This window comes from Rhinatrema bivittatum, chromosome 9 (genome assembly GCF_901001135.1).
Source record: "Rhinatrema bivittatum chromosome 9, aRhiBiv1.1, whole genome shotgun sequence".
Lineage (NCBI taxonomy): Eukaryota > Metazoa > Chordata > Amphibia > Gymnophiona > Rhinatrematidae > Rhinatrema > Rhinatrema bivittatum.
Window position 1 is genome coordinate 34,555,836 of NC_042623.1, and position 27,725 is coordinate 34,583,560.

A 27,725-nucleotide genomic window follows, 5' to 3' on the forward strand; every position below is an offset into this window, starting at 1 on the left:
AGTTTCTAGTACCGGGACCAGAAAATAAAGAGACTCCAGCAGTCGGAGCGCTTATGAGTTTCCCTTCTGGCAGGGAAACGGAGAACGGACATACTGCTGCTATGTTCAAAGCGGGGGGCGGGCGGGTTTGAGGAAATAAGGGTTTAGACGAGGAATCGCTCGCAGGCACGCCAAAGCCAGTCCCGTGCGCCGAAGATGGCGTGACGTAACCTGCGCGCATGCGCAATAAACGTCGGTTAGGGTCCTCGCACCGTTGCGTAGCTGCGGAGACGCTAAGCCGGTTAGGGAGTGCGGATGCTAGGAGATTCAGAGCCGGCTGGTGAATAGTGACCAATGTGTACGTAAATATAAATCTCTCGCTCCCACTTTTGGAACTGCTGTCGCAAGGTTTCTCTTCGCTCTTATCCCTGTCACTTTTTCCATGTTTCCATGTCTGCACTGCCTCCTCCTGCCTCCTTCCCTTTTGCTGGGGAAGGATGTGATGATGGATCCTCTGCAAACCCTATCAGGCGGGATAGCTGCGTATTATTTAGGAGGGGGTGTATAGATGCCGTATGGTTTGGGGTAGGGGGAGATAGAGCAGAAAGAGGGAAGATGGAGAAACTATACTGCTGTATGGAGGAAAGGGTAGGGTGCTCCCTCCTCCGAAGAGGGAGGAAGGAAGGAAGAGGAGCCAAAGCAGATCCGAGGAAGGTAATGGAAGGAAGGGGATGATAAAGTTTAGTTGAAAGCGAGAATGACACATCTAAGAAAAAAGGGAAGTATGGCATTGGTCATGTTTTCTGTGACACTACTTACCTTACCTACAGGTAGCTGTCTCCAACAAGATTGGTATCTCTCTTTCACGTTATTTAGTGGTGACAGATGTATATGGAGGAGAAGCCTAGTAGTTGGAGCAGCAAACTGGGAACCAGGGAAATCAGGGTTCACTGATACTCCTTGTGATGGGCAAGTCACTTTGTCCACCATCAGGTAGAAACTTTAATTGTAAGCAGACATACCCACAGTATTTGAATGAATTTGCCTTGCACTACCAATGAAAAAAGTGTGACCTAAATCTAAAAAAAAAAAAAAAAAATTCTGATTGAATTCTCCCCTTCCTGCCAATTTTATGTAATCTCATGGTGGGACGGTCTTGCCACTACATGCGTTTTGGCTGTTAAACATAAAATTTCATGCCCTGAAATAGCTGTAGATGGTATTGTAGTAGGTAGGGAAAATAGGCTTTCAAAATTGAGCTTTGTGATCATTCTTTGACATCATATTCAGTTTCTTCTTTGCTTTTAGTACACATGTAATCTGGGTAAGGAGTCACAAGGAGCAGCCCTGGGATTTGAACCCTGGCTTCTCTGGTTCTTAGCCTGCAACTACTGTTATATGCTACTGTAGTAGTTTTATAATATCTTACTACTGCCGTTCCTTATTGTTATGCCTGTTACGTTTTCAACTCCCAGTTTCCTACGCCCTTGTTTTACGTAACTGATTATTCTCCGTTGTTACCCTTGTTTCGATGTAAACCGGCATGATGTCCCTACGAATGTCAGTAAAGAAAAAACCTTAAATAAATAACTACTTGATAACTCCTCTATACTGTATACATAAGTTATAAATTCTGCTATAAGCCCTCTAGGGACAGGGAAATACCTGCTATACTTGAATGTAACTTGCCTTGAACTAGCATGAGCTAAATCCAAATAAATGAATAATATATAAAACATAATAGTACACACATTATTTATGATACTATGTAACTTTTTCATGTACATATATCCCTCTTTCTCTTGTTTTGTATATAGATATATATTATACATTGAATCTATACAAATATAAATTTGAGTATTTATAGTGCTTAGATATTTTATATGTTTTTATACAGTTTCTGTGTATCAATATAATATTGTGATGAATGTACTGTCAATTTTATCCATCCTGCTTTGTGACTCTCAGCCCTCCACAGAACAATCCTAGCCTTGTAAATCTGCCTTGCCAAGTTACAGCTTAATAACAGATTTATTCCTTTACCATACAACATGAAATTGTTCTGCATTCAGGATGTTATGTTATGTTTGGTACCATGGCTCAGAAAATAAAATACTAATTTATCATATCTATCCAGAAAAAGGAAATCTGGGTCCTGTTGAAAAAAATCCCTCAATTATAATTTGCAATATAATATAAATGATCTTATAGTTTCAGAAACGAAGTTGAGAAAAACAATCAGTATATATGAGAAAATAGTACAGCGTAGAGGATGGATATAAGGTTTTAGATGACATGCTATGAGACAGAAAGTCAAACTTAATTTTCAACAGAAAGCACACACTTACACTATATTAAATACATTTTTCATCTGGATTAATAGTTTGATTAGCAGAATATCTGATTTCTTTGTTGCAGTCTCCATGCTTCCCTTTGGAACTCTAGGTTTGGCTAGACAGTGCTATTATTATCGTCAGTATGTTCTATCTCTGTTGTTCACAGCAGACAACCCTTTGCTAGCTTAACCATCTGTATTAGTCATGCTTATTTGGAGAGAATGTAGAGTTGCAGAACCTACCCTACTTCCTTTTTGAGAGTCATTCATTTTCTTTCCTTGTAATGCAATCCAAAATGAACTGAGGATGGTTCCTGCTAAAAGCTTTGACGACACATATATGTGAACTGTAAGAAAGTTTGAGAGTTCCTTTTATCAAGGTGACTGAGGTCCTTTTAGTAATGACCCTAGTGATCTTAACCTCACACTTCTGATTAAAGTCTTCTTGCAGACCGTGACCTGTCTAATTCATGAGGACTCTGATGATAGTACAGAACTGTTCCCATGTATTAGTCCTCTTTTCCCTGTGTGACTTACTCTAACCTCTTCCTCAAGGTGAGTTTCCAGGAAACTACTGCCTGCTTTTCTCACTGCTGCATATGGTGACTGTACATATTGTTTGCATTGGAATCTGTGTCCAAAATCTATATAATCTTTTCATCACAGTAGTTATGATCCAAACTTGTAAGATTTACAGCATTGTATAAACAGGGCCTGATCCACAGTCTAATGGCAGAAAACTGGTGAGGCAATGCGTTTAAATACTAAGGCAAAGATTTTGTAAGAACCAAAAAGGAGACCTGAATAGCCTCCTGACAGAGGTGGTAGAAGCCAACACTGTATGGGAATTTAAACATGATTGGAACAGATATAGAGAACAGTGGAAGAACAGGATTTAGAGGTCAGGTAAAAGACATAGAGGGATCTGGTGTTGGTTTAAATATGGAAATTTTATATGGACATCTGATCAGAGTGCTAGAGAACTAGAGAGGAGTTGAGTCAGTCAGAGGAGGCCTGCGGTCAAATGAGAGAGCCTTGTAGAGCAGATGAGTCAGTATAGAAATTCTACAGCTACAGTTCTGCGCAGGAGCGTGGGCAAGAATGTTTGTTTTTTATCCAGTAAACACTGATTTAAATTATTTTTCACCAGGGGTGTTTTATTAGTGCTTAACTGTTCAAACCTAAAAACAGAAGCCCCAGATGAATGGTTACCTGGATACAGGAAGGAATCAGCTGTATGGTTAGAGGCAGGAAAGGACTTGTACAGCTAGAGAGGACAAAACATGTTTAGATACAGTAAGCCTGGTGGCAGGTACTAGTTATACAGTTAATGAAAGTGAGATAGAACTGATTGTACAGTTACTGTGATAAGAAGGAGCATATTCACTTGTTGAATATTCTTCATTTCAGAAACATCTAGAGTCAGAAGGGTGGCTTGCACAAGTGGCATGGCCGGAGATGGACTTGTACCCGAACTTGACCAAGAGAAATATGATGCTGATGAGAATGTGAAAATTATCTGCCTAGGAGACAGTGCAGTGGGAAAATCCAAGTAAGTGAGTGCAAATGGCTGCAGCCTTCTGCCCCTGCTGTGCCTCTAATATTGTTCCATACACCAGTATTTGTAGGGGATATAGTAACTTGTACAACTGATCAATGGTAGGCAGTACATGGGATAAAGTAATGGCCACATGGTGCAGAAGTGTAGTAACTCATGCATCTGACAGGTGGTGTGGGAGATATAAAAACTTTCATCAACTGATGGAAGCAAGTAGTCAGAGAGATATAGAAGCTCGTGCAGCTGACAGTGACCGGTGATGCGGAGGAATATAGTAACTTTTTTTTTTTTTCTCTCCTATTTGTAGGTTAATGGAGAGATTCCTGATGGATGGTTTGTATCCTTTTCCAGTATTAGAATTATTGTCTGAGTGGAAGTTTTGTTTTCATGCTGTATGTTACAACTGAGATATTCAGGATATTTTTGTGTCTGATGGAGGGCTATCTTCAAACACATGGGATGTTAGATTCTCTAGCATCTTGGAGAGTGAGGAGGAGGATAGATGTTTGTCTTTTTTTTGTCCCTATGAAGAAAGGGGGGATAAAAGCCAAAGGAATTCTAGCCCCATAATGGAGTAGTATGTGTGGGAAGTGAAGAAAATTTCTAGTATGGTTGGAGTGTTGGCACACGGGCTTGGGAGATCTGGACCATATACCTAACTTAAATACAATCTGTTTTCTTATCGCATTTGTTCAAAGCATTGTATGGAGCTTAATGACATAGAAACATAGAAAAGGAATTTAAATGAAAATTGACACCCAACATTTGTGATTATTGTAGACCCTATTTATCTCTAGCTTTACTCTCACTTTCTCACTGCTAAGAGTGGGCCAGATTTAGTAGCTACGTGCGGGCGTAGATTTGTACGTGCAACCTGGCACGCACAAATCTACCCCCGATTTTATAACATGCGCACACAGCCGCACGCATGTTATAAAATCCGGGGTCGGCGCGCAAGGAGGTGCACACATGTGCACCTTGCGCGCGCTGAGCCCTAGGCGAGCTCCGATGGCTTTCCCCATTCCCTCCTTGGCTGCTGTGAAATCGGAGCGGCTTCAGATGGAACTTTCCTTCCGTCCCCCAGCCCTACCTAAATCACTCCCCCTACCTTTATTTTAAAAGTTGCGCCTGCCGCTGTGCCAGAAGCCTCTGTCCCGCCCCGGGACATAGGCGCATCCCGGGGCTTGCGTGTGTTGCCGGGCCTATGCAAAATAGGCTTGGCACGTGCAGGAGCGGGTTTTCAGGGTTACGAGCGTAACCCTTTTAAAATCTGCCCCAGTGTGCTGTATTTGTCTCATGCCTTCTGGAATTTCAATACTGTTTCCTTTTCTTCCCACCAAACCAGTCCAGACAAGTGGGGTATGCTCCCCTTACTAGCAGATAGAAATGGAGAACAACAGGTTTGCTGACATCAGTCTGCCAGTATTCTTTGTCTCCAGCAGATGGTATGTGGGTCCTGATTAATTCAGACCAGTGGGTTTTGGAAGTCAGAAAAAGACAAAAATGCTTGGGAATTTTCCCATCCTAATTCAGATGCCTTATGGTGTTCTCCTTTTGTTCTGGCCTAAAGAGGAAGCGATCTAGGTTTGTCTGAATCGCCTTTGGCAGAAAGGGGCAATAACCCCAGTTGTGGTGTCAGAGGGGATTCAAGGAAGGGATTGCATTTAATTTGTGTGGCCTTTAAAGGGAAGTACCATTTGACTGAACTTGGACTCGAAGCAGGTCAATATGGCATTGAGAGTGCCTTGTTTCTTTTTTTGTAAATAACATTTTATGACGTTTACAAAGCAACAAACATACACACACATGTCCTTAAGAATCATATATTCCCTCCAGAACTGAGTTACTCTCCCTGTACCCCCTGTACTTGGATCAGCTTCTGCTCTAACCCAATGCACCTCTCAGTGTCAGCTTGACCACTTAATTCATGGTTACAAATTTCTGCATATTTTGTCATCTTGTCCGTACGCAATACTGTTACCTTCTTCATATATTGCAAAATATGCAACTTAACCAAACCCCTTCTCAACAGAGGGATAGCAGCCTTTTTACACCCTGCAGCTAGCACACATCTTGCTGCTAGAGCCACAAATGTCACAAATGTTTGTTGCTGTAAGGAAAGATCTACTGCGGGAAGATTCAACAACCACATTTTTGGTGATAAAATAACCCCTACACCCAAAACCTCTTTCGCAAACTGTACCACTTTAGGGCAGGTCCACCAATATGTAAAAGACCTGTCTCACTGCAGTTTCTCCAACAAGAACTACTACTCATTGGATATAGCTTCTGAAGTTTAGTGGGATATAAATACCAATGACACAACATCTTATATCCATTCTCCATTGCTGATGAGAAAGCAATTCACTATCCCAATCTTCTCCCAAATCATTCTCTCAAGCTATCACATGCTTGGAAGTATATGGGTTATCCTTTGTCAGAATAGCATACAATTTAGAGACTATTCCTGTCATCTTGTTAGCATTAGCACAGTAATCCTCAAATAGGGAACAACCCTTTAATAAGTTATCCTTTTACTTTAGGCATATTTTACAAAATGCTGAAGTTGCGCATATGTCAGAAAATCAAGCTGTGCAACCCCAAACACCTCACTTATGCCACTGTTCATCATTAACTCCCGCCCCTATCAAACCTGATCCAGTCTGCTTATGCCCTTCTCTTTCCAAATTCTAAATACAGCATTATCCTGCCTTGTGCTGAGTTCTTTAGGGGAAGTATGACCGTATTCTTTATGTCCCAAAATGAACTTCCACCACCTATTCCAGATTGTACAAGTGTTTTGTAAACATGGAGATATCTATTGCTGCTCCCTAAAATCAAATTTTGGCACCCAAAATGTATACTGAATGGGCATTGAACCCCACCCTACCTGCTCAATATCCATCCATTGTTTCCTAGACCCTTCAAAATGACTCTATAATTGCTTTAAACTGTGCAGCTACATAGTATTTGGTTAGATTAGGTACTCCCAAACCTCCTTCCAGCTTTGGTCTATCCCTTGCCACGCTAGGAGGCCTCTTTTTTTTTCCATATAAAAGCTAAAAGTCTTTTCTGGAGGTTTTTAAGGTGTATATTCGGATTGGGACATGGCAAGGATTAGAAAAGATAGCAAATCCTAGGTAAAAAAAATGCATTTTTAGTGCAGCCACTCTTCCCTAGCCATGATAATGTGAATCCTTCCCACTTATCTAAATCTTGAGATTAGAGGCATTTAATTAAACTTGAAACAAGTCCTTATAATCTGCTTCAGTATTCACCCCCAAATACCTCAGATGAACCTTATTCCATTTAAATGGGTAATGCTTTTTCAAGTCTTGAACTTGGACCTCTGTTAAATAAACCGGCAAAATTTCCAATGTATCCACGTTTACTCTAAAACTAGACCTCTTCCCAAATTCTTGTAATTCCCTCACCACTGCTGCTGGTGATTTATGAGGATCCGTCAAAGTAAACATGATATCATCGGCATGCGATGAGATCTCCTAGGAACCTTTTCCCACAGCCATTCCGGAAACATTCGGCTGCTCTCGGATAAATGCTGGCAAAGGCTCCACACTGATAGCAAGTAACAATGGAGAGAGGGGGCATCCCTGCCGCGTACCCCAAAGCTCTCTGTTTACCCACCATTAATATTTAGACATGCTTCTGGGCTTCTACACAACTTTTCCCCATTGTAAAAATCCCATCCCCCATTTTTTCCATAACCAAGAATGAAAAGGGCCAATGCACCCAATTAAAAGGTTTTTCCCACATCAACTGCAAATAAAATTGGGAGACTTCTTTTCCCGGGCCACATTATCTGCAGTTGTCCTCCCTGGCGAAAACCAGCCTCATCCGCATGCATAATCTCAGAAATTATTAATCTTTAGCCGTTGAGCCAAAATCAGCAAGATCGGCTGATAGGAGCCACCCAATGAACTACTCTTACCCGGTTTTGTGTTGAAAGTTATTGCCGCCACATCTGCCAAGGGCAATAGTCTTCACCCTTCCCAGATGCGGTTGAACATTTTAACCAAAGGATGTAGTAAAAAATCCTTATTTATTATAGAACAAAGGGGTAACTCCATCAATCCCTGGAGCTTTCCTGGCTTTGAGACTCTTAATCGCCTTGAGCACCTTCAGTGAGGTAATAGGTCGGCTCAAGAAATCCCCCTTTTCCAAACTCACTTTAGCTAGATTCACCCTATCCAGATAGGACTTCATATCCACCACAAAGGGTGGGGTTTCTGCTGAGTACAGTTCTTCATAAAATTGCACAAATCTGGTTTTTATAGCTCCACTCTCTGTAATCCTATTTCCGTCTCTGTCTTTTTAATTCTTAAAAAAAATGTGATTTTGAGTTCTCTTGTCTTTTCATTTCAAAGCTAATAGTTTTCCTATCTTGTCTCCAAATTCATAATTCCTCTGCTTCACCTATCCAAACTGTGTTATTCTATCCATATCTAACAAACGGATGTGATGTCTGAAGATATCCAGCTTACTTAGAAGAGAGTTATTTAAGCTGGATTTGTGTAGTTGTTCTAAGGCTCTCAGAGAATTCAACAGGTCCTGCCTCTTTCTTTTCTTCTCTCTCGTCTTATATGTGCCATTCGCTATCAGATTCCCTCGCATCACTTGTTTTAAGCAATCCCAGACAACTATAAGGGACATACTTTCAGTCTCATCAGTGACTAAATATTCTTCATTACACTTTTGGATCTTGACCTCAATTTCTTTTTCTTTCAACAAACAGTCATTCAATCTCCAAAAATGACAATTCTTATCCATCCACTGATCTGAACCTCCCACCATACTGGGGCATGCTTTGACCACAAGATACACTTGATGTCAGTTTTTAAAGTGCCAGTTAATGATGCTTTTTCCACCAGTATAAAGTCGATCCTAGAACAGGAGTTTTAGGGTCGAGAAAAGAAGTAATTTCTACTCAAGCAGTGGAACCATCTCCAAACATCCACTAAATGCATGTTATCCATCTGTTTTTTAAGAGACAATCTATCCTGTCTAGTCAACCCCCACCTTGTAGACAAAATCTTGTTCTGGATCTTTAGGTGTATTAAAATTCGCCCCCCCCCCCCCCCCAATTTTAATGAATTTATTTCTTTCATCTAATCTCTTTGAGCCACATTTGGGCAGTACAAGTTAACTAGAATCAACCTCACATTGTTAATCTAAATGCACAATTATATCTCTCTCTCTCTCCCTCATCTCACTGTATTGCAATCTCCTGTATCACCACATTTTTTGAAATAAGAATTCCCTCCCCTCCATACCTATTACCAGGTGCATTAGAGGCAAACAATTGGTGCGAGAATTCTATAGATGCCACCAATTGTTCATCCTGCTTCCGTAGATGGGTTTCTTGAAGAAATGCCATTGAAGCGTGCAGATTTAACTAAATCCCGATGCAACAGCTGATGCTTAAAGGGAGTGTTTAGTCCTTTCACATTAAGGGATACTATTTTAATTGATGCCATACCAAAGGATCAACCATATCCCATCCCCTCTACGCCTCCCCACATGTTCCCCATTCCTCCAAACCATCCAATCAACCCACCTTGCTTCCTAACTCTATTACAGGTTGCCGTTATTCGTTTTGATCCAAGCAATATCCCCATGTCCCTAGTCCACTACTTAAGAACTGACTCCTATTTATTAGAGGGATACACCTCCCCCACCCTCATGTTCATCACAAAATATCTTAGATATACATAACTCTGCTGAATTATTCATAACAATAACCATTCAAACAACAACTATGGGGATCCCCTCCAACTTCAAGAGGACTTTCACCCACCACCTCCACTTATATCTGTAATCCAGGTCCCGGCTCAGGGTCATACTAAAAAAAAACCCAAAACAAAACCCCACAACTTTAGATAAATAGTCTCAATGTTGGATACAATGCCGATTGCAGTTTCGGAACCTTCCCCCTGCTCCAATCCCTTGTCTAGATTAATGTTGTGAAGGTGCATCTCCAGAATTTCTTCTTAATCTGTCCTCCCTTATTGATCCATTGCCACTCTGGGAGATTCCCCGTCATCGAGACCTCTTTCTATTTCTCTGCAGCTGGTAAGGAGAAACCCGCTGCACTCAGAATTACCTTAGCTTCTTGTTCAGTTGTTACCCTGGAGGTGACCCCGCTAATTGTAAAGGCCATGACACTCTGATATAAGCAGCGGTTTTGTATATTCTCTTGCCTTAGTACCAGCGTTACTCTGTGCAGCTCCCTCCTGGGCTTCAGCGTGGCCGGAGATAAGTCGTTATAGATAGAAATCACATGTCCTTTCCAGGTAAAATTATCTTGCTGCCTGGCTCCCCCCCCCCTCCCGGCATTACCACTTCTTTCATGCTGTATTTGTGCAGATGTGCATAATGTCTCTCTGGGCATTTTGCGGTGCAGCCCCAAGGCTGAGAACCAATGATGATATCTGGTTCTCCGCTCTCTTCTGTAGTACTGGCACTATCTTTTAGAAGGGCTAATCAGATTTTACTCACGACTTGTGATGCATTTGCAGATTCATCTGACTCTGGAAGCCCTCGTATCTGAATATTAGCTCTCCTCGAGTGATTCTCCAAATCTTAGATTTTTAGTGCCAAGTCCTCATTAAGCTTAAGTAGCTTTACCACCTCTGATTTCACCTGCATCATATGAGAAGCCTGCTCTTCTATCTGTGCCTCCGAATCCTCTACTCTCTTCCCAAAATCCAGTAGGTCAGACTGGAATTCCAAAATAGCATCTCTCAGTTCTTCCTTCAATGATCGGATGTCTGCTTGAATGTCCTTAAACCAGTTCTGGAAGTCTTGTTTAGTTAACATTTCTGCCAGGCCTGTTCCAGCCTATTCTCCAGACACACTGAGGCCTTCTCTTCTCTACTCTCCTCTCCCTCCATGCTTTCTACCACGGGGCTCCAAAACTGGATTCCCCCAGCATCATACGAGAAGTATTTTAAGATCGATGGGCTTCTTTCAGTTTGACATGATCCCTGACAAAGCACCTCTCAGCACACATATTTACCTATGCTCTCTGTTATATTTAAGGTGAGTATACTTGCAATTAAAGTGGGTGGGTTGGGGGGCGTCAGACTTGGACATCCATCTTAGTTGGATGATGTCACTTCCCCCATCGAGGATGCCTTGTGGTTAGTGTTGGGGCAGTAGGGCATGGAGAGTTTTCAGATCCCTAGGTTTCTGCTAAACCCTTCATTTTACATTCTTTTCAGAGAGGTTAATCAGAGTTGCTGTGCTTTTGGTTCTCTGAGGTCCTTTCCAATTTTGAACTGTACAGTGTAGTTTGACTAAAACGCCAAGTGTCTTCTCAAAGCTGGTGGTAGTGGCAGCAGGAACTGTAGGCCCTTTCTTGAGGAGAGCAGTTTCTAAGATTTGTAGAAGAGAAGGTGTCAATTTTTGTGATTACATCATTTTTACTAAAAGTAGTATTGCCATTTCATCTCAATCAGGCGGTTGCCTCCTTTGAATTCTCCAAAGTGAATTTTAAAGATCTACAGTGGCTGGATGGTCACAAGCTATTTCAGCAATTATTTTTTTTTAAGTATCTACTCCCTTCAAGATGTCTGTCCATTTGTTCACCTCTATTAGCAGTCGATGGAGGAGATATTTATTTATTTATTTATTTATTTATTTACAATGCTTATATACCGCACAAAGGGTAGGGAACTATCCGTCTAGGCGGTTTACAAAATTTTGCTTATGTATGTACCATACATAAGCAAAATTACACATTAACAGAGCAAATCGTAAAAACATATACAGACCAAATTTTATAAAAATCAAACACAATACCAAGGACATATGATATTTAAGCTTAATATAAATTCCCTGTACGTACCAGGATCAGTCCAGGACACCTGGGTTGTGACTCCGCACCAGTAGATGGAGACAGACTAAAACTTGTGGGCGGAGCCATATATGCCCCTGTGCCAGTCACAGCCCCTCAGTCTTACTCTGTCTCCAGTAGATGGTGCAGGTCCGGTCACAGCTCCTCCCTGCCCTGATTCTGGTACTCCGTCAGGGTTGGTTTTCTTTTCTTTTGGGTTAGGCCAGGTTAGGCTTTCGGTTCTTTTAATTGGAATTTTTTGCCAAATTGTCACTGACGTCCGTCTGCCCTGCCTCCCAGGGGGGTTGAGAGGTCCTGAGGGGACTACCCCCCCCCCGGTTGAGGCCACTGCTAGGGTCGAGGACCCGGCTTTGCTAAGTAGCAGCGTCAGGGGTGACACCGGGGAGCCCGGTTCACTCACCCCTGCTGGACTAGGGCTCCAGGACCGCGGACAGCGACAGGCCTTGTTTTTGTAAAAAAAAAAAAAAAGTTTTTTTGTCTGTTTTTGTTCGGCTCTCTGTTCCTTGCGTCGCCGCTCTCGGGGGGGGGGGGGGGGGCGCCGCTGACAGGGGGAGGCCGTTCGCGCGATTTTTATTACTTTTATTACTTTTTGATTTTCTGTTGCGGCCCTCTTCGCGCCGTTTCGCCGGCATGCCTCGTGGCTCCGCTTGCCGAGCCTGTGGCTCGGCGCGCGCGCGTCTCTCTCGCGACGGTCTATGCGCTTCCTGCATCCCGGGCGATGAAGGGACGTCCGGGGCGTCTCGGGGGGCTCGTGTGCGGCCCGCGCGACCACCGCCGAGCGGGGGGGGAGCGTTGGAGAAGCCCCAGGATTTGTTCCCGCTCAGCGCGGGAGTGGCGGCCATTTTAGCCACGGGCCACGAAATGGCGCGGGAAGCGGCAGGGCCTGCGGCCTTGCCTCCTGCGCTGTCTCCTCAGCGGGGCCCGGCGGGGGGGAGTCCCTCGGGGGACCCGGGGTCCCCGGGGAGTCCAGCTGAGGCTGATTCGGATTCCAGCTCGTTTTCGGAGGACTTTGCGCTTTTGCTGCGCAAAGTCCTGAAATGTAGGAAAAGTAAGGGCAAGCGCGGCCGGAGGGAGTCCCGCAGGGCTCCACCGCCGAAGAAGTCCAACAGTGGGCCCCCGAGTGCTTCCAGGGGGAAACGTCCTCCGCGTGGCGTCCCACAGGAGGCGGACCCGGATTCCTCCACGGGGGCGGACACTGATGCCTCTGAAGAGCCACAAAAAGGGGCCGATGACGTGGCAGGGGACGGATCCGCTCCAGCTGCAGCAGGAAAGGCGTCACAGGCAGCGGAGGGCGACGATCCCAAGGTGGTCCGGCTATTCCGTAGGGAAGAATTGCCACCTCTAATTCCAGCCATTCTCCAGGAACTGGGAATAGACCCCCCTCGGCGGTGGTTCGTCAGGAAGCGAACATGGATCCAGTCCTGTTAGGCCTCACGGGTCCGGCAGTTGCTTTTCCGTTCCATTTTTCTTCAACGGACATCATGTTCCGGGAATGGGACACTCCGGAGTTAGGTTTGAAGGTCAGCAAGGCCATGGACAAGCTTTACCCGCTCCCGGAGGATGCGCTGGACCTTCTCAAGCTCCCCAAGGTGGATTCAGCGGTTTCGGCGGTAACGAAGAGATCTACTATTCCAGTTACGGGAGCGACAGCCCTTCGGGACCTTCAGGACAGGAAGCTGGAAGTACAGCTCAAGAAGATTTTTGAGGTTTCAGCGCTAGGAATTCGGGCCGCCATGTGTACGAATTTCGCTTTGAGAGCTAGCTTGCGCTGGGCTCAGGTCCTCCAAGCCAATGCGGATCTTTCGGCAGACGAGGCAGCGCAAGCGGATAAGTTGGAAGCGGCAATAGCATATGGCGCAGATGCACTCCACGATCTGCTGCGCACTTCGTCTAGATCCCTGGTGGCGGCTGTCTCGGCGCGCCGCCTCCTGTGGCTCCGCAACTGGGCGGTGGATGGCTCTTCTAAGGCTCACCTCGGGGCGCTGCCATTCAAGGGTAAGTTACTGTTTGGCAAGGAATTAGATGATTTAATGGCTTCCCTGGGGGAAAATAGGGCTTTCAGGTTGCCCGAAGATAGATCCAGGTCACGGTCTTCCTTTGCAGCCAGGTCCCGCTTTCGTGGGCCCAGGAAGTCGCGCCCTCAAAGGTCGTCGGGGCAATCGTACAGGTCTTCCTCCTCCCGTACCCCACAGTGGCGGCAGCAGCAGCAGTCTTTTCACCAGCAGTCCTTTCGTGGGAGGTGCTTTGGTAGACCAGGGGGTGCCCTGGCCATCATGGCGCCCAAATCTTCACAATGAAAGGGGGTCGGCCCTTCTCCCGCCGCAGCCTCAGCACGCCGTTCCCAACGTCGGGGCGCGGTTGCTGTCGTTTTACGAGAGATGGGCCGGAATAACGTCGGACCAGTGGGTCCTCACCGTGATAAGACACGGCTACGCGTTAGATTTTGCTCGCACTCCAGTGGACAAGTTCCTTGTGTCACCCTGCAAGGCTCCCGAGAAGAAGGCGGCGGTGCTAGACACCATCCGCCGCCTAGAGGACTTGGGAGCTATCTCCCCCGTTCCGGTCAGCCAGCACGGCAAAGGCCGTTACTCCATTTACTTCATCGTACCAAAGAAGGACGGCACGTCCCGACCAATTCTGGATCTCAAAGGGGTGAACCGATGCCTTCGCGTTCCTCGCTTCAAAATGGAGACGATCCGGTCAGTCATCGCCGCGGTCCGGCCAGGCGAGTTCCTGGCCTCCCTGGACCTCACGGAGGCGTATCTTCACATAGGCATTCAGCCGTCGTTCCAACGCTTCCTCAGATTCTGCATTCTGGGACGGCATTACCAGTTTCGGGCGCTCCCGTTTGGGCTCGCAACGGCCCCTCGTACATTCACGAAGGTGATGGTCGTGGTGGCGGCGCAACTGCGCCGAGAAGGTCTCCTGGTCCATCCTTACCTGGACGATTGGTTGATTCGGGCGAAGTCCGAGGATCAGTGTCGGATGGCGGTGGCCAGGGTCCTCCATCTGTTGCAGTCCCTGGGATGGGTGGTCAACTTCAGCAAGAGTCATCTGACACCCACGCAGACCTTGGAATATCTGGGAGCTCTTTTCGACACGAAGCAGGGCAAGGTGTTTCTGTCGCTCGAACGGAGGGGCAAACTGCAAACTCAGGTGCACCGCTTGTTGTCTCTTCGCCAGCCTCGGGTCTGCGACTACCTTACGGTCCTAGGGTCTATGGCTTCCACGCTGGCGCTGGTTCCCTGGGCGTTCGCTCATCTGCGACCCTTACAGTCATCCTTGCTTTCCCGCTGGAAGCCGGTCTCGGAGGACTTCCATTTACTGCTTCCTCTAGCGGGACACGCGAGGTCCAGCCTGCGTTGGTGGCTGGACCCCAGTCATCTGTCCGCCGGAGTCTCTCTCCTGGTACCCAGTTGGACAGTGGTGACCACGGATGCCAGCCTCTCCGGTTGGGGAGCGGTCTGCCTAGGGAGCTCAGTTCAAGGCCTATGGTCAGTGTCGCAAGCCCAGTGGTCTATCAATCGCCTAGAGACCAGAGCGGTCCGTCTGGCCCTGCAGGCTTTTCTACCGTTGCTGCGGGGAAAGGCAGTCCGAGTGTTGTCGGACAATGCGACCACCGTGGCATACATCAACCATCAGGGGGGGACACGGAGCCCCCAGGTGGCGGAGGAAGCTCAGCGCTTGATGGCCTGGTCGGAGCTACATCTCAGCAACCTCGCAGCGTCTCACATTGCGGGAGTCGACAACGTGCAGGCGGACTATCTCAGCCGTCATCGTCTGGATCCCGGAGAGTGGGAGCTGGGGGACGAAGCGTTTCTTCTCATTTGCGAAACGTGGGGTGTGCCCCACATGGATCTGATGGCCACGTGGCACAACGCGAAGGCCCCGCGATTTTACAGTCGACGTCGAGAGCGGGGGGCAGAAGGCGTCGATGCGTTGGTGCTTCCCTGGCCGACGGATGTGCTGCTCTATGTGTTTCCCCCGTGGCCGATGAACGGCAAGATTCTACGGCGCATAGAGTTGCATCCGGCCAACGTGATCTTGGTGGCACCGGAGTGGCCTCGCCAGCCGTGGTTCGCAGACCTCGTACAACTGGCAGTAGCGGCACCCCTTCGGTTCCAGGGAATGGCGGCCCTGCTCCATCAGGGTCCCATCTGTTTGGAGGATGCGGATCACTTCTGTCTCGCGGCATGGCTTTTGAGAGGAATCGACTGAAGAGAAAAGGTTATTCAGATGCGGTGGTGGCCACGCTACTGTGTTCCAGGAAGCAGTCGACGTCTTTGGCTTACGTCCGTGTCTGGGTGGTCTTTGAGAACTGGTGCGTGCAGCGTGGGGTGGACCCCACTTCGGCTTCCGTCTCTGATGTTCTGGCGTTCCTCCAGGCGGGTCTGGCCAAAGGTCTGGCGTGCAGTTCCCTACGGGTCCAAGTGGCGGCGCTTGGGTGTTTGCGAGGTAAGGTCCGTGGTACGTCTCTGGCGCTTCACCCGGATATTGCTCGTTTCCTTCGGGGTGCTAAGCACCTTCGCCCCCCGTTACGTCTTCCTTGTCCGGCTTGGAACCTCAATTGGGTTCTCTCCGCTCTATGCACGGCGCCGTTTGAGCCCTTGAAACGCGCAACTCTTAAGGATCTCACTTTAAAAACGGCATTCTTGGTGGCGATTGCCTCGGCACGGCGTGTTTCCGAGTTACAGGCCCTGTCCTGTAGGGAACCTTTCTTGCGTATCTCCGATTCAGGGGTTTCCTTACGGACGGTTCCTTCCTTTCTTCCGAAAGTGGTCTCGTCGTTTCACGTGAATCAATCGGTGGAGTTGCCCGCTTTTGCGTGCGGAGAGTCCTCTGTTCCAGCAGAGAGGGAGTTACGGAAGCTTGACGTGCGGAGATCCCTTCTCCGATATCTGGAGGTCACTAATCCGTTTCGGGTCACAGATCATCTGTTTGTCCTGTTCTCTGGACCAAAGAAAGGAGCTGCAGCGTCCCGCACAACGATCGCTCGTTGGCTCAAGGAGGCCATTGGTTCGGCGTACTTGGTGCAGGGAAAACCTCTTCCCGTGGGGCTGCGGGCTCACTCGACTCGATCTCAAGCAGCGTCTTGGGCGGAAGCTTCTCAGGTGTCGCCTCAAGAGATTTGTAGGGCGGCCACCTGGAAGTCGTTGCATACTTTTATCCGGCATTACCGGTTGGATGTCCGGGCTACCGATTCCGGGGGTTTTGGAGAGAGGGTACTCCGAGCGGGACTCTCTGCTTCCCACCCTCAGTAGGTTGCTCTGGTACATCCCAGGTGTCCTGGACTGATCCTGGTACGTACAGGAAAGGAAAATTAGTTTCTTACCTGATAATTTTCGTTCCTGTAGTACCAAGGATCAGTCCAGGATCCCGCCCGCAGTGCTGCGCTGAAGTAATGGAGAGTCCGCTCTGTGTTTTGATTTGCTCTGTTCCGCTTGTTCGCTCTCTCGGTTGGAGAGTCCGTTTCCAGAAGGGGTGTTTCTTTCCCCGTTAGTTTAGCGGTATCTAGTTTTGTTTACTTCTCTGGTTGTGTTCTACTTTGACATTCCGTAAGACTGAGGGGCTGTGACTGGCACAGGGGCATATATGGCTCCGCCCACAAGTTTTAGTCTGTCTCCATCTACTGGTGCGGAGTCACAACCCAGGTGTCCTGGACTGATCCTTGGTACTACAGGAACGAAAATTATCAGGTAAGAAACTAATTTTCCTTTATATGCTTTAGTAAAAAGATGAGTTTTTAATAGTTTCTTAAATTCTGTACGGCTAGCTGTCAAATGGATATGTTCGGGCAATGAGTTCCAGAGTAAGAGATAGGTGGCTTCTTAGTTTTTAAGACAAAATTGGTTAAAAAAACTGGTGGTTTAACATATATTTCTAGAGGTTTACTGATTTCCAGAAGTCTTAGAACTGGTTGAACTGAGGCTCATTCTTAATTAGGGGTGGAATCTAGGCTGCTGTCTCTGGTGATCTGCAAGCCAGCTTCTTGGGTCTTCTTGTCCTTCAAGCATTACCAACTGGCTGTTTGAATCAGAGAGGACATCTTGTTAGCTTAGGTGTATTAAGGACGGGGCTGACAGTATCTTATCCAGTTTGAGGGATGGCTTTGGCACATCCTACTTGTTTGGATAAAAAGGAAGGAGAAATTTTGTGTAAACCGCTAGTTTCCTTTCTTTGAGTCCTACAAGACCAATCCAGACTGGTAGTTGGTTGTTCTGTCTTTTATTCTACAAGATTGTAGTAATGTCAGTGTGATTACATTCAGTTACTGCTGAGCTGTTATTGATCAACCTCTGCAAGATTGAGTGGATCTGAGTTATTGTTCCCTGGTTATGGAGGGGGATTGGGAGAGTTTATCTGTATTGCTAGGATCCTTCAGTAGGGTGATGTTAGCAAAGCTGCTGCATAACCCACTTGTCTGGAGTGATTTCGCAAGACTCAAGGAAAGGAAATTATCAGGTAAGACTAAATTTTCTCCTTTTTGACCTCCTGGAAGACTGTTCCATGAATTTATAATCCATTCTGTGGAAGTATAATTCCTTTTAACATTCTTCTTCAATATCTCTTCAGCCTCCTACCATGACCCCATTTCTGGAATTTTTTTTATGGTATGCACTGTTTACATCTTAGAGATATTTGAATGTCTCTGTATGCCCTGTCCCTCTTTTCCTCCTTTGACAGGGATTCTCAACCTATAGCTTGGCTCTCACTTAGCCAGTTTGGTTTATGACATCTATATTTAGGTGCTTCTGCCTTATCCTTATGGCTGTGCATATCAGGATTATACACATGTTTAGTCTATTGGCTGCACACACATATGCACTGGATTTTATAATCTGCGTGCTCGGGGGGGGGGGGGGGGAATTTTATCAAATTATATACGACGACGCAATTGGGCCTCCCCCAGTTCCCTCCCAGTCCGCCCATTTTTCAGGGCCGGCACTTTGGCGCATATCAGCAGTTACGTGCATGGCTAGGCCCTTTTGAAAATGCATGCGACGCACGCAGGACCTAGCCACACGCATGAGTGCAGATATTTATGCGTGTGGCCGTTTTAAAATTCGGCTGATCGTGTCCCCAACACCTTGCTTGAACATTGAGGCAGTTAGAGTTCAAGGATGAGTGCCATGTTGGGCTATTCCCCAATTCACTCAGAAGGTAGAATGCTCCCTAATATTATACTGGGTCATTGGTTTGGTACTGACTGAAGGAAAACTAACTCCTAATGAATAATCCTCAACATACAATGTTCTTGGCATTTTCCACACCATACTGTCCAGGACTAACCCCTGTTTTATTTTTGAGATTTTAGTAATCCAAACCCAAGATGGTATATCTGTAGCACTTTTTAGGCTCAGCTGGCTTCTCATCTTCCTTGCTCCTGGGACACTTCTAATTTTGCTAATTCTAGCTGATGGGGCTGAAAGGAACTGGGACAATTCACAGCTGCCTCCCTTCGCTTTTAACTGTGCAGAAACTGCATTCTGTATTGCCCCTCTCTCTTCCCAGCAACAATCGGTGACTGTGTCTGGGATATGGGATAGATGTCTATGTGATGTATACTATATATTAAACTACTTAACCTGATTAGTCGCCCCCAGCAGCTGTCCACGTTTGCTCTGACGCTCTACAAGTACACCACCACTGTGGATGGGAAGACAATCCTCGTGGGTAAGATCTTCTAAATATTCTTCATATCCTGCAATAATTCCCTAGATCATGATCAGCATTGCTGCCAGTCTGCTACTCGCAATTTGAACCCCATAACTATGCAAAAGCCCTAATATTCCCCCTCTGTTTTGACCTATTAAAGTACGGAAATGCATGAAAAATTCTGTCAGTGCTCCTCGGTGCTGACCTACAGCACCTTCTGCTTTTCCAGCATTGACTGACTGACACATACACATTCACGCATACACCTCTGCTAATATACTTTAGTTTGATCTGCAGCCTCTCTAACTCTTTGCTGTTGCAATACTCATATCAAATGAAAAATCACTCAAATATTACAAATATAAATATTAAAGGACCATCATACTAAGCAAAACCGGTAATGTAGACGTTCATCTGTCCCAAAGTTCAAATTGTATTTTTGTTGGGTTTTTTTTTTTTTGTAAGTAAAAATAAAGTTGAGCAACCGCTTATATATTTGTTAACTTTTAGTGTTCAAATATTCCATGAAGTATCTGATGAAACCAATCGCGATATGTGCCATGTTTCAAGCTAAAATTCTGCCTCAGGGGATGGTCTTACATGGTATCGGATACTGAAATAAAAGAGAAATGCAAAAATAGAATACTAGCACATAGCTCAACAGGTAACAAGGCATACACACCGTCCTTATAACCTTCACCAGTTCCTCGGGTCCTAACCTGACCCTGGAAGCATTTCACCAATTTATTAACATCTAATTTGTATAGGAAATTTTCAATTGGCTAAAAGAGATAAGGCATGATGTCAACAGTTGCTAAACAAATTGTAATGGATTGTATCACACAAAATTCAGAGCAAAGAGTACCAGTCATTTTTGGCATTTAGGCTGTAAGGGAAAACAGTGTTAGTAGTAAAAATCCAAAATTGTTCCCTCAGGTTAAGTATATAATGTGAATTTAAATCCCGGCTAGATGTTAGCACTTGTTCAGTGAGCCACCAATGAAGGTCTGCAAAAGAATGTGATTTTTCTAGACAATGGGGAACCATTGGGGCAATTTTTTTCTATACAGACAGCTCTTATTTGTTCTAGTAATTGTGCTTTAATCATGCGTTTAGTGCGTCCAATATAAAGTAAACTGCAGGGACAACGGATTGCGTGCACAACATTTTTTGATGAGCAATTTGTTTGTCCTTTCAACTGAAAGACCCGACCAGAAGCAGGGTCCTGCCAAGACAGTATCTGACTCGTAGTACTACATTTTTTTATTTATTTAGCATTTTTCTATACCGACTTTCCAATAACAGAATTACTGATCAATTCGGTTTACATTTTAAACAATAACAACAATGACAAGTAAATGTCTTACAATGAACAGGTCGAATTAACTTGGATTAAGATATATGGGGGTAATAACATAATTAACATACATATAACTACATATAAACTACATATTAACTACATATAGAACATTGTCCACAAGGAGCATGGCCCAAAGGTAAAGAAAGAGTCCCAACGTCTGGTGCGTCGAACATAGCCATTACCAGCACATCTTTAAGATTTTTGCCCCTTGTGTAGGCAATTACAGCTTATTCAATAAAAACAGAGTGTAGTTGCAAACCATGCCAGTGACTCGTATAATCGATACCAAGCCTTGAGATTTATTGGAAAAACGAACATCACAAACCAAACTTTTGTCTTTTTTTTTTTTTTTTTTTTAACCAAAAGCCAATTTCTGTGATCATTTAAAGCTCTTTTAAAAGCCGGCTTTAATACCTGCATGGGATATCTCCATTGTAAGAATCTGTGACAAATATTTTTTGCTTCTTTGATGTAATCCTCCTTATTGGAACAGATCCTCCGAAGGCGCAGGGATTGACCTACCGGCAAATTAGACCGTAGAGAGTAAGGGTGGAAGGTGTCAAAATGAAGAAAATTATTACAGATCTGTAGGTTTTCTAAATATAGTGGTTGTCAACCTATCATATTCCTTTACAATCATGATATCCAAAAATGCCAAACGATCCGTGTGATGAGACATGGTAAACTGAAGATGAGAATCCAACAAGTTAAGCCAATTCAAGAAGAGGTTTAATTCATCTATTGAAGATTGCCATAGAAAGAAAATATCATCTATGTAACTTGACCAGCCATCAATATGCCATGTTCCTGTACATACCCAGATCAGTCCAGACAAGTGGGTTTATGCATCCCTACCAGCAGATGGCGGCAGAGAACAAATCTTTGAGGCCTGCTACTTATCTGAGAGTGCCACCTGCAATCCCTCAGTTTTTCTCTGTCTCCAGAAGATGGTAGAGGTGCTAAAACTGCAGTCTAGCAAAGAGTTTTTTGCAGAGTTGGATTTTTGGTGCGGACTCCCTGAGGTGCTAGGCTCCTTTGTGGACCATCCCTCAGGTAGAGCGGGGTGACCTGGGGATTAGAAACCTCTGCCTGGGAGGAGGAGTCAAGATGGCGTTGTGAGAGGGTGCACGCTCCTGCCTGTGCCGGCATTTTCAACTTAAAGTTTTCTGTTTTCTCTTCAAAATGCCTCCAAAGAGAAAGGGGAGACCGCGGAACTACCCCTCAGTGCCTGCGGTCACCTCCGGACAGCGAACGATCGAGCAGTGCACTCCAAGACCAGCGAATGTGGAGCTAGGAGGTCCGGCTGTCGGGTCACAGGAAGGAGACTGTGACCTGACCTCGGAAGAGGTTACCCTTAGCCCCTTAGATGAACGTCTTCCACTGGCTGTGAGAGGGACCTCAACGCCGCGGTCAGAAGTGACGACCGAAGGGGTCGGTTTTCTTCAACCTGAGGGGACGGCAGAGAGGGGAACCCCCCCACCAAACACCCCAAACAGCAGAGAGACTGGCGAAGGAGGGGGCGATCAGAGGAGTGGAGGTGAGAGGATCGCACAATGCCCTCTTTCATTACCCGATGCCATTCTTAATATTTCTAAGCCGGAGGTTGTAACGCTAGATTTGATCTGGCAATTAACATCAACTCTAGCAAAGGCTTTAGTGGACTGTTCTGGTAAAATAACATCAATGTCTCAAACAGTAGATAAACTGAGTAGTTGCTTTTTAGAACAAAAACAAGAAACAACGGTGATAGTACAAAATCTGGATATAGAAATTAAACATGTGAAACAGGTACAAGCAACATTAATCCAAGATTGTGGTAATATTAACAGAAGACTGGAGAATGTCGAGAACAGTATGAGACATTAAAACTTGCGGGTATTAAATTTTCCCAGGGTGATGGGAGAATTACCAAGAATGACTCTTAAACGCTATTTTTTAGAAGCATTAGAAATTTCCATTGATCAGATCCCACCTCTGGATAAGGTATATTTTCTTCCAGTTCGTTCCACCCAGCAAGTGCAAGTGGTCTCAAATGTTCTAGAGAACCTAACAACATTCTTGGAAACTTCTACACTCGAGATAGTAGAAAGAACAACTTTATTAATATCTTTCTTCAACGAGTTGGATTTGGGGAAGATAATGCGTGCCTACTTTAAAAAAATGCAAGCTACCTTTATGGGAGTAAATGTAAGGATCTATCCAGACTTGACTAAAGTGACTCAGACTAAGGAAGAATTTCCTGGCATTGAAATCGGAAGCACTAGCAGTGGGGGCATCATTTTTCTTGCGATTCCCCTGCAAGTGCGTGATTAAGTATGGAGGGAATAACTATATCTTCTATCAACCTGAACAGCTAAAGCACTTTATAGAGGCAAAGAAAATATCTTTGCAATAGGCAATGTATAGTCTATAAAGTGAAATCTGGTTTAACATGATGTCTTTTCTATAATGGGAAATTTATTTCCTTTTCCTTTGTCTCCTTTAATTTGCAGATACTCCTCCCCCCAGAGTTATAGGGGTCTAATGGGTGTGTAATAATTGATATTATTTGCTAGTAATTATGGAAAATTTCCTTATTTTTTCTTTTTTCTTCAATTGTTAAAACCATATTACTTTGTCAAAGCGGATGCTTTGTAAGATGTTAAAAATTCAATAAAGATATAATTTAAAAAAAAAAAAAAAAAGAAATCTCTGCCTGGTGCTCGCCTTGGTTGGCCGGGGGTTCTGATAGCCAGGCGACCTGCTCCCTCAGAATCTTCGAGGTCCCCTCCTGAGGATTTTCCTTCTTGGCAGGAAAGTATCCTGTATCTTTACATTTTTACAAAAAAAAAAAAAAAAGGTGTTGCCTGACTGTCTCTACAGCTGCTGCAGGAGCAGTCGCAGCACAATGTTGAGTAGGCAGAGGACAGCAGGAGCTGTCGGCTTTCCAGGAGGGTCTGACTCGAGGGATTCCCTTCCTCTCTGCTCCCCGGGGACCCAGAGGTCTGCGAGAAGTTTTTTCATGGCACACCATTTCCTGGCGATAGTTCCTGCCATTCCGCGGGTGCAGTTGGAGGAAATTGTTTTTCACCACTACGGGTATGAGCGATTTCCCCAGAGCTGTGGACGTAAGCACGACAGTGGGCCTGTTTCGCGGCTTCTCCCGCACATTGTGTGGTCATTGGTCTGCACGAGTGACCTGTCTGCTGGCAGTGTGCCAGGAGCAGCATGGTGCCAAAGCCTCATGTGGCAGCTTGCAAGGACTGTGGCATTTGGTCCGCGCTTCTTAACAGCCGTTTACTCTGCACTGGCTATGCAGCTGTGGGAGAGGGGACGTCGTAAGGAGTGCCCTTGGAGGAAAAAGGCCCCCACGCGTCTGGAACTGTCGCTGCGAGCCCTGCAGGATCCGGGTGGGGGGGGGGATGCAGTCCTGCTGGAGATCATGGGCAGGAGGCAGCCAGAGAAGCGGTGGTCTTGCCGCCTCCTTTGTCCCCTGTGGTGCAGGGGGGGCGGGGAGGATGGGGGGAAGTCAGGACAGTCTTCGGGGGCAGGGGTGTGTAGATCCTGATGCTGACAATTTCTCCCCAGATTTTCTCTTATTGCTCCACAAAGCTTTCCTGGGTAGGAAATGGTTGGGGGCTAAACATTCTAGAGACAGGCCCATTACGTGATCCATTAAACATTCTAAGGTGGTGCCTTCTGGAGATCTGCTGCGCCGTTGAGGTCGGGGTCTCGAAGGTTCAGAAGCTGATCCCGGAGAGTTGGGCGACTCCGATGATTTGCAGGAGGACCCAGATCTGCTGGATGCAGATCCAGTTGAGGATGTGGACCTGTCTCCACACGGAGGAAAGTAAAGAGGATCCTGATCAGGAGGATTGCCCGGTCTCAGAAGGAGATGACCCAAGGATGGTCCATTTATTCAAGAAGGAGTTGCGCCCCTTTATTTCGCAGGTGTTGCAGGAATTGGAGATTAAGGTGACTCAGGAGGAGTCAGATAACGAGGGCGTGAATCCGGTCCTGGATGGCCTGCGAGGCTCTCCTAGTGCCTTCCCCTTGCCCAAGAAGATCCTCAAGCTGGTGAACCGGGAATGGGATTTTCCGGAAGCGAGGCTTAAGGTGAGCCGCGTCATGGCCAAGCTTTACCCTCCGATGGAGGAGACTTTGGAGCTCTTACGAGTACCAAAGGTAGATGCGGCTGTTTCAGCAGTTACCAAGAAGACGACCATTTCAGTAGTGGAGGCTGCAGCTCTGAAGGATGTGCAGGACCACAGGTTGGAGATTCAACTGAAGCGGAAGTCTGCCCAGGCAAATAGCATGATGCAAATAGCATGTTGCAAAGGGTGTGCCTGTGTTGGGTACAAAGATCGCATGATCATACCTTCTCCGGAGAAGACAAGGATCTCCAGTTTGCACGCTTGGGAGCTGGAGTGGCTTATGTTGCGGATGCCCTGTATGACAAAGTGCACGCTTCGGCCAGAAGCATGGTCTCTGTGGTGGCAGCCCGCAGACTTTTGTGGTTGCAGAATTGTTCGGCGGATACGTGGCCCAAGGCACAGCTGTGTAATTTCCCATTCAAAGGAAGGCTCCTTTTTGGAGAGGATTTAGACCAGCTGATGAAATCTTTGGGGGAGTCTAAAGATATCCACTTGCCTGAGAATAAAAAGTCCGCCTGGAAGGTGTTCCTATCATGAGCCCGTTTTCGGGAGTCGCGTAGGTTCTGCGCCAGCAAGTCCTCTGCGATGGGTGCCAAGCAGACTAGTGGAAGGCAGCAGTCCTTTCAAGGTTCCCGCAGATCTGCCAGGGATAGTGCCGGCCAGGGTGGAAAGTCATCTCAATGAAGCCAGTTTGGCCCATTCCTCTGTAGAAGCAGTAGGGGGCAGATTGTCCGACTTTTTTACGAGGAGTGGGTCAAGATTACCTCGGACAGTTGGGCGCTAGAGGTGGTGCGAGATGGTTACGCGTTAGTTTTCTCACCCTCTCAGGGAAGCCTTCCTAGAGTCCCACATGATTGTGGGGAGCACGCTGGAGGCCGTGTGGGGGACTCTGCAGCAGTTGTGCAGCTGAACACCATAGTACCCGTTCCGCAAGAAGAGCAGGGGCAGGGCAGGGCAGGTACTCCATTTATTTTGTGATGCCCAAAAAGGAAGGCACCTTTCACCCCATCCTCTACTTGCAGAAGGTCAGCAGAGCCCTGAAGTTCCTCCATTTTCGAATGGAAATATAGCGAACAGTAATTGCCGCAGTCCGCAAAGGATAGTTTATGGCATCTCTGGACTTGACGAGGCCTATCTGCACATTCCCATTCGAAAGAACTATTAACAGTACCTTTTGGTTCTTGGTGTTGGGCCAACATTACCAGTTCCGAGTTTTTCCCTTTGGCTTAGCCATGGCACCACACACCTTCATGAAGGTGATGGTAATAGAGGCTACTGCCCTCCGACGAGAAGGGATTCTTGTACATCCTTATCTCGATGTTTGGCTCATTCAAGCAAAGTTAGAGGCCGAGGGTGTGCGGTCGCTTAAACGCGTGGTCTGACACCTTGCAGTCGCTAGGTTGGGTGGTCAATATGGCAAAGGGTCACCTGGTGCCAACCCAGAAATTGGAATATCTGGGGGCACTGTTCGATACCAGCAGGGCAAGGTTTTTCACACCACAGAGAGATTGACCAGGTTACAGTCGCAAGTGACACTCCTGTTGAGATTGTCGCTGCCAATGGCCTGGGATTATTATTTACAGGTGCTAGGGTCCATGGCTTCCAAGTTGGACTTGGTGCTGTGGGCTTTCGCACACTCGAGACCGTTGTGGAGCACACTTTTGTCCAGATGGAATCTGGTATCGGAGGAGTATCAGATGCCATTACCACTCCCTCCAGATCCAGTCTGTCGTGGTGGCTTTCGCGGCCCAACCTGGAAAAGGGTCCGGACTTGGAGATCCGGACTGGGTGGTGGTAACTACGGATACCAGCTTCAAAGGTTGGGGAGAGGTTTGCATGGGACGGTTGGCACAAGGTCTTTGGTTAGAACGGGAAAGTTCCTGATCCAGCGGGCTCTGAATGCCTTCCTTCCCTGGATTAGAGGCAGGATAGTCTGTGTATTCTCAGACAATGCGACCGCGGTGGTTCTGGAAGCCTGACAGCTATTTGCCTGGGCAGAAAATCATCTCGAAGGAATTGCGGCCTCCAATGTTGCGGGGACGGACAATGTGCAGGTGAATTTCCTCAGCAGGCAGCAATTGGATCCAAGGGAGTGGGAATTGTCCCTGAAAGCTTGGGACCACGTTTGTGCCAGGTGAGGTGTTCCTCAGTTCAAATGCAAAAATGACGAGGTTTCTAAGTCTCAGAAGAGAGGCCAGTGCAGTGGGACTGGATGCACTGGTATGTCCATGGCCGACAGGGATTCTCCTATATGTGTTTCCCCCATGGCCATTGGTCAGACAAGTACTGCGTCTGAAAGAGTCCCACATGGGGCCAGTGGTACTGGTGGCTCCCGAGTGGCCAAGATGTTCATGGTTTTAAGATCTGGTATATCTAGCGCAAGAGGATCCTCTCAGGCTGAACCACCTGTCACGTTTACTGCAACAAGGACCCATATTTTCGGATTGGGAGGATCAATTCTGTCTCGTGGCTTGGATTTTGAGAGGTAGTGCCTCTGACTGAAGGGATATTCAGAGCCAGTTATTGCTACCTTGCTCCAAGCCCAGAGGCCAGCTACATCTTTGGCGTATGTCAGGGTCTGGAGAGCTTTTGAGATCTGGTGTCTGCCAAGACAACTGGATCCTTTACATGTGGACATTCCGCAAGTTTCAGCCTTCTTGCAGGAGGGTTTGTCGAAGGGTCTGGCCTATACCTCTATCCACTTTCAAGTTGCAGCCTTGGGTTCCCTTAGAGGGAAGTGGCGGGGTAGAACTCTGGTCTCGTATCCTGAAATGGTTCGATTCTCTAAGGGGGGTGAAACATTTGCGTCCACCGATTTGAAAGCTGTG

At 46.4% G+C, this 27,725-nt stretch overlaps 1 protein-coding gene across 3 annotated transcripts in view; it reads left to right on the forward strand.

The window, feature by feature from the left end:
• Window positions 1–182: 182 nt before the first annotated feature.
• The window catches only part of RABL2B (RAB, member of RAS oncogene family like 2B), a 38,596-nt gene continuing 11,053 nt past the window's right edge, over window positions 183–27,725 (forward strand). The window contains exons 1-5 of one of the 3 annotated variants that reach the window (XM_029616004.1): window positions 183–337; window positions 2,755–2,869; window positions 3,725–3,866; window positions 4,180–4,209; window positions 19,343–19,422. In XM_029616004.1, coding sequence (XP_029471864.1) covers window positions 3,763–3,866; window positions 4,180–4,209; window positions 19,343–19,422 — 214 coding nt within the window. In that variant the 5' untranslated portion in view covers window positions 183–337; window positions 2,755–2,869; window positions 3,725–3,762. The remainder of the gene's footprint in view (window positions 338–2,754; window positions 2,870–3,724; window positions 3,867–4,179; window positions 4,210–19,342; window positions 19,423–27,725) is intronic. The other 2 variants (XM_029616006.1, XM_029616003.1) reach the window with 2 other exon arrangements.